This window comes from Buceros rhinoceros, unplaced genomic scaffold (genome assembly GCF_000710305.1).
Source record: "Buceros rhinoceros silvestris isolate BGI_N320 unplaced genomic scaffold, ASM71030v1 scaffold16918, whole genome shotgun sequence".
NCBI lineage: Eukaryota > Metazoa > Chordata > Aves > Bucerotiformes > Bucerotidae > Buceros > Buceros rhinoceros.
The window spans coordinates 58828-68892 of record NW_010428817.1 but is presented as its reverse complement, the minus strand read 5'-3'; the positions used below and the strand labels follow the sequence as shown (position 1 = coordinate 68892).

General features: G+C 38.1%; 1 protein-coding gene across 1 annotated transcript in view; it reads left to right on the top strand.

Annotated features, from left to right (window-relative positions):
* Positions 1-653: 653 nt before the first annotated feature.
* Positions 654-10065, top strand: part of RB1CC1 (RB1-inducible coiled-coil 1) — a gene marked incomplete at its 5' end in the record, with an annotated part of 34173 nt that continues 24761 nt past the window's right edge. The window contains 3 exons of the mRNA XM_010142427.1: positions 654-1086; positions 4794-4964; positions 8879-9063. Of these exons, the coding sequence (XP_010140729.1) occupies positions 654-1086; positions 4794-4964; positions 8879-9063 (789 nt within the window). The remainder of the gene's footprint in view (positions 1087-4793; positions 4965-8878; positions 9064-10065) is intronic.

Below are 10065 nucleotides of genomic sequence, written 5' to 3'. Positions count from 1 at the left end.
GTATTAATCAGCACACAGAAACCTGTATTGAATTGTGAAAGATATGCTTGTTAATGAATGGCTGTTTAAGAGCTGGAGTCCTTCCAAATGTGCACTAGAAGCAGCTAGATAATAAATGTAGACATTAATCAACGTTTTTAAATACATATTTGCACTTTTGAATTAATTGCTTTTTAATACACGTGAACAGATAGTAAGAACAACGATCTGTGAGCAGGTACTAAGAATTATCAGTGCGAGGCTGTAACACAAACTTTGGGTGTATCTGTATTACCTTTGAGGGGGTACGTGGGTGTATGTATCTGTGTGTGTATACTTGTACCCTGCAAACTTCAAGGAAAATCTTGAAGTTTGGGAAAATCTTGATGTTTGAAAATCTGGACATTATAGTATATGCGTATATGGTATTTGAGTGCTTTGCCTAATAGAATGTAAGTAGGTTTTGAATACTTAGAGCAAGAATGTGTTTTAAAAAGAACGAAAATTGAACTTCATAGCTCTTACCATGTATTTAGAAACTATCCTAATTCTGCAAAAGTAGTTGGCTAGAAGACACTCAATCTTTGCTAGCTGTGGGTGGTTTGTATGTAAGTTTTTATGTCATGTTGACTTCTAGACACTGATAGTTTTTTCTTTTCATCCTTTTCTAAAAGCTTGGGCTCTGCTGTTTCTATCATGGCCAAGATACCACTGCTAGAGTGCCTAACGAGACATAGCTACAGAGAGTGTTTAGGAAGACTGGATTCCTCAGCTGAGCACGGAGGGGCAGAAAGTGAAGAAACTGAGGATGGGAAATCTGCTGAATTGGTGCTTTATTCTGATAGCGCTAAAGTGAACAGTAAATCAATGTTAGCCTCGTTTTGCAAGTCAGTTGAACATTCAGCTTTGGAAGGCGCAGATCCTGAAAATGTAGAAGTTAAGGAATGTGATCAAAATGCTACTGTCCAGGACAATGAAACATCAGTAGAATTGAAAGACGATGATCAGCCTTCCTTCAACGTGTCTTTGTTAGATTGGATAAATGTTCAAGATAGACCTAATGATGTTGAATCACTGGTCAGAAAATGTTTTGATTCTATGAGCAGGGTAAGTCAACAATTTTTTAAAAATCAAATTATATTGCATTCAGTGTTGCTGTGAATTCTCCAGATGATGATGCTTTTGAAGTAACTGAAGTGTTTGAAACTTGTTTCTCATATAACGTTTTGAATGGAGCCAAAAGCAGAGACCAGGGGCGAGGGGGTGTGGGCAGTTCTTGAGTGTTAAGAATTTGGCCTTTAGGACAATGTGTAATTTCACAGTGAATGTTTGTTATCCTACTTGTTTCTCAAATAGCCATTCCTGTTGGAAAACCAGGGTAGCATAGAAGCAAAGTGTCTTGACTTCTGTTTCTTTGCCTTTTTTATAGAAATTACATTTATAATGAAAGTAAAGTTTTTTCCTATACTGAAGTTGTGTTTAAAAATAGCCTTTATTAAAATACAGGACAAATTCATGTGGTTAATTGTGAATAAATTTACATCCTATATATGCATTCTTTATTGGCTGGTACAGATGTGCTCAGAAGAGCTCAGCACTTCAGTTTGTTTTTTCTCCTGCTGGAATGATAAAACATTGCTCACTGTCTTTACTTTCCAAATTATTGCTGTAGCCAGTGAGCATTAAAACCTTTTAAAATCCTTTTGCCTAGAGACTTCCTTCTTTCTGTGCTTTCACTGTAACACTTCTTAATTTTCTAGCCTTGTTTGTGTATGTGTCGTTTTATACTCAATATAACTTGAACAAAGGAAACAATTTCTGTTGTCTTTGTTTTATTTCCTCTGTAAGATAGGACTGGAAAACCATCTCAGTTATATCTAAATGCCATCTGAGGTAGTGTACAGTATGATGCAGTCAGTTCTCCACGTCGAGTTTTCAATTTGTCTTAAAAGTAATTAAGAGAATTTGGCTTAATATTAAGGGTTGCTTAAGGTTTTGAGCTGTTTTGACTTTACAGAGTTGTTTTCTTCTTTAGCAAAACCAATATTCGATTGGATGTGAAAGGCTTCCTTATTGCTGAAGTCTGAGACAATCTTTTGTGCATTCAGTAATGCCACAAGGTGCCTTCTACTAGTTCGAAACAAGAGAAACAAACCCCAGTGGTTTGGCTGGGAGAGTATAAATTCACTTTCTACATAATATTAACAGGGCACAATGTAATGTTTCTTAAAATCAGTGTTTTAAGAGACAGGCATTGAACGATTGCTTCCATATAAGTTATAGTGACTTTAAAGATACAAAAATAAAAAAAAAACCCTTCAGTTAAATACTTACTGTACCTTTTTTGAGCAGTTTGTAGTCTTACCTGACATCTCCTGCTTTAGAGAGCCTGTCTTGTAACTGGGTGCTTTTCTGTTCTTGCCTTACCTAGGAGCAGTCAAATTGTTTTTCAGCTACTGTAGTTTTGTAACATAAGCTGATTTTTGTGATTGTTTCTGTGAAAATGAAGTTTCTTTTTGTTTTCTTGGCATAAGCAGAATCGGCAGGTAGGGAGAACTCTTCAGTCAGGCTATTCTGTCCACCACCAGAGCACTGTGACAGATCAATCTTGATCTGTTTTGGTTCACAAAAAAACCAAAACTTTGAAGTAACGTGACAGTTTCTATTTTTCTTTAGCAAAACATTAGTTCACTCTGTTTCAGTAGCAGACAAAGGCTTGAATCTTTGCCTGCCATTGATTTAGAATTAGTTTGAAAACAGAACTGGCCTGAAGCTGAAAAAAGAAAATACTAAATAAATACCTTGCAACACAATTGTTCTTTTAGTGTTGGTGACTCTTCAACATAGCAAGCTAGAATAAATTAGCACTAATTTTTTTGTTTTTTCTGCATTCTCCCCCTGCGCTTTCCTTCTTGGAACTATACAAATGGTTTGTGATTGCAATTCATATGTGAAACTCTGAATTCAGGTATGATTTTCATGAGAGTGTAAAGCATCAGAGTATGCGCCTTATGGCTTTGATACTGGTAGTCTTGGCGGAAGTGGTGTGTTGCTTCTAATTGCAGAAACCCAGGCTGCAGTAAAAGCAGTGGGTAGGAGCTACCCAGATGTTTCTCTTAAGAGCTGTCATAGCCACTAGAGGGTAGAGAAGAAAGAGACTTTTAAAGATGAGGAGAGCAGTGTTATCTGCCTGAAAACAGAGCTGAGTGCTACAGATGCAGTTAGGTCAAAGATGGGTTAAAAAGAATGGGTGGAGGAAGTAAATTACAGGGTGGAATGAGAGCAAGAGGCATTCTTCAAAAAAAGAGATAAAATACAGTTAGCTTATGAATGCAAAAAGGAAGTAAAAACCACCATATTGGTTTTTTGTATTTTAACTGTTAAACTGTTCTGGATGCTGCAGTGGGGTAACTCAAGATGCCACAGGGGAGTAATTCTGAAGAGGGTGGCAGTGAAAATGATCCTATAAACACAGTCTGGTTTCATTGCAGGGACTATTTTTGTAACCAGTTCTTGAAGATGGACGAGTTGCTTGAGAGAGACCAAGGTTCATAAGATCATTCAGAACATACTAAAACCAAACCTTTGCAGTTTTCAGAGAACTTTGTCAGTATTTTGTCACATTAATAATAGAATTATTTATGCTGAAAAGTCCTGGGCTAATTACCAGGTTCGGGTGGTACTTGTGTCGGGGTTTCTCTTTTTTGTTAGTTTTGGGGTTTTTTTCTTCATTTGAAGAGAGTGAAAGACCTATTTTTCGAAGTTGCCCCTTAATTTGTAATGCTTTTCCTCTCTGTACCCTGGAGGAGTGTTTCCATAATGAAAACATGCTGTGTGTGCAAGCTTCTATGCAGTTAAATAATAGATTGCGGGAGAAATAGTACTTTTATTTACGTTAATAATGAGCACACATTTGTGTGCTCTGTAAGTGTAATAAATGCAGCATGTGGACAAAAGCCAGTGACAGCTGGTATGACTTCACAGGATCGTGTCCTTTTCACTACATTCTTATGTAATAGATGGGATAGCATAACCAAATTGGATAAATCTGGGCAAACTTGTTCATATTCTGCTAACACCTCATGACTGTTACTGTGTTCCTAATGTATTTCAAGTCTAGACTAAACTCTGTCCTACATAAGCCGTTGCACTTACCTATTTTTCTTTATTTAGAACTAAGGAAATAAAGATTCTAGCTTATTTCACTGCTCCTACAGCAAAACTTGAAGAGCCGCCCTTAATATCTGTGGACATTGGTAGCTGCAATGTTTCACACACTTTTTTGGGGATAATGAAATAATATTTTTAAATATGGTTTTATTAGGAAAAACACCAGCAGAAAAGTATTACAAATGTGTTTTTTCCATAAGTTGTTTTCCAGTTACTTACTGATCTGCTTGTCTAAAGAATCAGTTAAAACTTTTTTTCTAGTGGGAAAGGGCTAGAGGGTCTTGCGGCTCTTTCGCATTACCCTCCCTGCTGCACGTGCCACTGAGCCCTGTTCATTGCTTGTTTAGACTGTAGCTGTATGGACTCTGTTCCAGGGAAAACTGTCTCCACTGACTTCAACCTACCTCTTCCCCCTGCATCCCACCTCATCCCCTCAACTCGTGTCCCTTGCCCTTGGAAGGATCCTGATTTCTAAAATGGTCTGGTTGGAATCCACGGACTATAGCTCAGTTTGCTGAAATAGATGACAGGTGTAGGCACATATTAGACTTAAATAAAAATGAAGGTTATAAAACCTCATTTAGCTCACTCCATCACCTCTGTGTGTAAACCGTTAATAAACTTCTATTTCCCACTTTTTTTAGCTTGATCCAAGGATCATCCAACCCTTTCTGGCAGAATGTCGCCAAACTATCGCCAAACTAGATAATCAGAACATGAAGGCTATTAAAGGCCTCGAGGATAGGCTCTACGCATTGGACCAGATGATCGCAAGCTGCAGCAGACTGGTGAACGAACAAAAAGAACTTGCTCAGGTAATCCATGCTTCTGTGGGCGACACTGGAAGATGGTAGGGTTTTGGTATATGTAAGCTGGTAAAGACTACGATGAAACACTGCATGTCTTAATGCAAGGTAGTTTTCAACATATTGCACTGGAGATGCTCAAAAAGTCGCTCTATTCATAATTTGGTATTTAAATAGTGGTAGTTTTTAGATCTTGTGGTCATGTTTTCAGCTCATAACTTTACCACGTTAGTTGAAATACATCTTTTAAAACATCAGACTAGTTGAACAGTGGGTGGTGGACAGCACTGGAAGTCAAATATAAGGCTTGCATTTATGTCACTTCATCTGTATTGGAGAAAATGTCACTCTACAAAATAAAAATGTCTTGCATTAAGTCTAGGATATTTTAAGTACTTGTAACATGCAGAGCTGTAGTTCACTGCAACTTTGTCAATTGCACATTAAGCTGTGTATTTTTATAGCAAAATTATTTCTGTCAACATTCTCTTGGTTGTAATTTGGGAAAATATGTTTAATTCCAATTCAGCCAATGAACATTCTCATAAAAGCACCAGAGTAAACTGCTGGCTTCTGAGATTGATCAGTATGTGGTATTGTTTCTGGGATAGAGTACATCTAGTTTATTTTCAGAAATCATGTTTCTTCTGGATGAGTGAGAATCACTTTGAATACGGTAAAATTTAAAAGCTTTGAAAATGCCTTTTAAGGTGTTCCTTGTGTTTAAGGTGTGTCTTGTTAAATCTAGTGGATGGTGAATGATTTACAAACAGGTCATGCTATATTAGTGTAATAATTTAGCAGATTTCTACATTAATGTGCAGTAAAATAGGGTCTGATGAAGAAGTATAACAGCTATAAACATCTACAATGTTTATTTTAAAGATTATTTGAAAATGGATGTTTTTAATGAGTATTCTTAGCTTAAGGGATCTGGCTTAAATATTATCTTAGTATCTGCTTGTACGTGTCTCTGTCACATCTGTCTGTGTTCCGCCTGGTTTACAGCTATGCTTAAGAGCAGACAGCATTTTGCCAATGGTAGATCATCAAAGACAGCCTGTAGTTTGCTCGTGTGCTGGAGCCCAGGATGATGTGAATTGATTCTTCTTTGCTACTTCATCCAGTCTCTTACTAAATTGAAGACAGAAATGGAAAAAACCTTAATAATGGAAAGGGAAAATGGAGCATGAAATAGGCATCCTGTCAAGGTGGCATGTCCAGAACACTCTGTCACACCAACCAAGTCCTTGCTTTGTTCTTAATATGTTGTCATCTTCTGACCTTTGACTAAATCCAGAGTCAAATACAAGCAGATCGGTTGGTGAGCTGCCTCACTGTTGTTTTTCTCTCCTTGATTTTTATAGTTGAGCCTTCGCAAGTGTTTTCATACCAGTTTTAGCAGTCGTTTGGGTGCTCTAGCGTTTTTTCCCTGGGCCAGAAAACGTTGCTGTTTTATCCAGAACTTGAGCTGACTTTCTACTCCGACCTCAGTTTCATTATTAAAATTCAAACCAAACTTACCCCATGGAACAAAGTCACCTGCTGCTGGAGAACCTCACTGCTGTTTCCAGGACCTGCCTTAAGAGCTCTTCTGCTTCCAGTGACCCTTTTCAATTGACTGACCGTTATACCACCTTTTATATGAAGAATTACATCCTGAGTTACGTAGTTGAATAGTTAATCTCCAGCCCCGAACATTCAGTGTGGAAGCTGGGAGCATGAGCACACAGACTTGCGGTCAGTAGGTGGCATTATGTAACAAGAGTATGCCTCTAGAAAACTGGGAGTCTCTCTAACCTTCCAGTGTGATTCTGCCCAGTAGCTTTTCCTTTCCACCATTTCCTTGTGACTTTATTTTTTTCATTTCCCTATTAGTAGTTTAGCTTTTCAGAGCATTTTGTTCTGTCCAAATGCATTTCCATCAATGGAGGTTCACAGAAGCGACACTCTTCTGTTAGTTCTGTTAAGCCTAGTCAAGAAAACTGGTTGCAGATGACTGTCCTGATTCTGGGCTTGTTCTTTCACTTGAAGTTGTTGGGGAAGGGACTTTGTCACTCTCATTCTGCACTTTTGTTTTCCTCCTGTTTCTTGTTAAATCAAAGAAAACCTTAGATTGGTAGATTAATAGTGATCCAGGGTCTTCTCAGCTGCTTGTTGCGTCACTGACTGCCTTCCCTGTTGATTGCTTGAAATTCAGTCTAAAATGTTTTTAAATATTTATTTATTGTTGCTTCTTTGATTTGGGAAAATCCATAAAGGCATTATCACACCTGGTTTTTTAGGACTCCTTAGTTAGACCATGATGCTCATGTCGTGAATCCTGTCAGCTGGTCAGGGCTAGAAAGGCAAGAACTTGTGAGAATGTTATTTAGATGATTTGGATTTCTCCACAATGTATTGGAGGCATCATCCCAGCCCCACCCTTTTCTTTTCCTTGGCTTACTGCAGTTTTTCTTAACTGGCCCTTTTCTAGTAGGCTGAGATTTTTTTCTTTCTGCTTTGCATACTAGGGTAATTATAGTTTAAATTTTATTTGAAAATGGGTCCACAGATACAGAAATGCTGAAAGATACTCAAATTTGTGAACAGTCTTTTGGAACTGAGAGTAATGCTGGAAGGGATTTTCTAGCTCAGTGCATCCAGTTTTGTGTAACTTCAGGCTTCGAGCCATGTGGTTCATTTGAAAAGCTTACTGAGCTGCTATTTAAAAGCAATTATTTTCTTGACTTCTCTATTCCTCTTGCGAAGTTGTGTAGAATGTGATTGTCCTAATGTTTATAAACATCCATTAATCTGAGATCCGAAAGCACTCTTGGCTGGTTCAAGTCAATACGCTCTTGTGCCTAGACTGCCTTTCACTCTGGTGCTTGGCAGTTGCCTAAAAATTGTCACAGTGTGTTTCTTCACTGTCTTTGTCTTTCTTGACTAAAGAGCCCAAGTTCTTACGATGGGCCACATCTTGATACCAGTTCTTCCCACCTTTCTCTGGTTTCCATTCCCTTGTCTCGAATAATAGACACCATTAAAATGTTTGCAGCCTACTGTTGTTTCCCAGAGGGTCCTCGCTCATTTGGGGCGGGAGTTGCTCAGAGTTCAGTCAGTGGTTGACTCTACAGTATTCTCTTCCATCTTCAGTGTGCATCTACTTCCTTTTTATTACATTTAATATACTTGTCTGATACTTACTTTGATTTCCGTGCTGTTCTAGAATACAAATGGGTAGTGCAGGCTTTGCAAATGTGTTTTGTAGGATCTTGTGGCAAGATTGCTTTACACTCAGTATCAAATCAGTAATGACAGTGGTTTCAATTTTCAGCAGTTTTATATGTCTCTGAGATTTGCTGTTCTCATCAGCTTCAGAAAGAAACAGAACTATTGTCTGGGTTTTGAATTCTTTTTTAAGAAAACAAAGGCTTAACAGGCAAGTTTGCAGCACTACAAGCATAGTGGCCACTGTGATGTTCAAGTGACGTGTCAGACATGATATGAATGTGGGCAAAATCAAAGCTAAAATGGGTGGGTTTGGGTGTTATTTTCTTGCCTGAAGTACCACACTGTTTCCAGCAGTACTTTATCTCGCCTGTTGAAATGTGAAGACTACAACTGTGTCCTGGCACAGTAGTTTTTACACCAGTAGCACCATCTTCCCTGTGTCTGTGTTGTATGTGTACGTATGTTACCTCCATGTTTATGTAAGGCAGTGCATCTTCTTTGTTTCGTCCCCACCCTTTTAGGGGCTGCTTTTTGCTATCCGCAACAGATAAAACAAGCAACTTGGTTGCTCGCCTTCTCTGTGATGTGCTGTTCTTCTGCTCAGTGAGTTGATCAAAACGCTTACGTTCTCCCAGAGAAGATGGATCACTTCTGTGTGTTTTGATTGTCCCAAAGTTTGTGTAACAAACGTGTCTCTTTTCCTCTAGGGATTTTTGGCTAATCAGAAGAGAGCTGAGAACTTGAAAGATCCTTCTGTGCTGCCTGATTTGTGTTTGAGTCATGCAAATCAGCTGATGATTATGTTAACTAATCACAGAAAACTGTTAGATATTAAACAAAAATGTACCACTGCCAAACAGGAGCTTGCAAATAATCTACAAGTCAGACTGAAGTAAGTTACAACTTTTCAGCTTTATATTGTTTCCACGTGCATCAAGACTGTTTAAAGAATGTGTGTCCTAAGAAAATCCTTGGTAATGCATAGTTTTTCTTAATGGGAGAGGAAATAAAAGTTGGGTCACTTTGGTCTGTGTACGAAGTTATTTGTGTGAAACAAAATATTAAGAGACTTTTCTTAGAGTTTAAATGGTCTTCATAGCAATAAAACAATATCCAAGAACCTACAATCTCCTTCCCTGTCATCAACCTCAGAAGTCACCAGTGTCTTATTTAAAATCTGACTGGCAGTTATAGTGATGTTTTCAAAGGATTATGATAAGCATAAATGAAACTCTCTTCAGTAGCTTGTGATCACACCAATGCAGAAAAACATGCCGGTAGTTTGATTTACTTGTAGTTCATGAAGAATAATTACAGCCAGTAAAAATGGCAAATCTTCATGTAAGCATGATGACTGGGTGACACGGAAGGCGGTAAGTAGTCTGTAGTACTCAGTGGGAAAGCAGTTTTTCACGATACTACACTTAATGATTAAGCTTTAGATAACTTCTCATGTCAGATACATAGGAAAAGTATACTGAGTTTAATACTTCCTGGAAGATAAAGCTTTGTTTACGCTAGCTTAGTTTAAGCACAGCAGACTCAACAGTACACTAGCGACAAAGATCCTGGTTTTGCGAAATAAATTACTGCTGGGTAAATCAAAATGAGAATTTCTGTTTGCTGCCTGTGCATCTGCTCTTAGCCAAATGAAAAGACGACTGGTTTTGCAGTGTTTGTCACTGCAGGGGGTATTTAGGGAGAGTACGTAGAACCTAGGTTGCCATAAATATAATTTCATTTCCCATGTGTTAAAGTATTTCTGTAGTACGCACTTAATGAGTTATTAGAGGAAAAGACTTGCATCCCTTTTAAGGAATAAGCTAATGGGGTGTGGAGAGTGAATGCATAGGTGTAAAAAAAAAAAAAAAAAAAAAAAAAAATTCACCCCCCA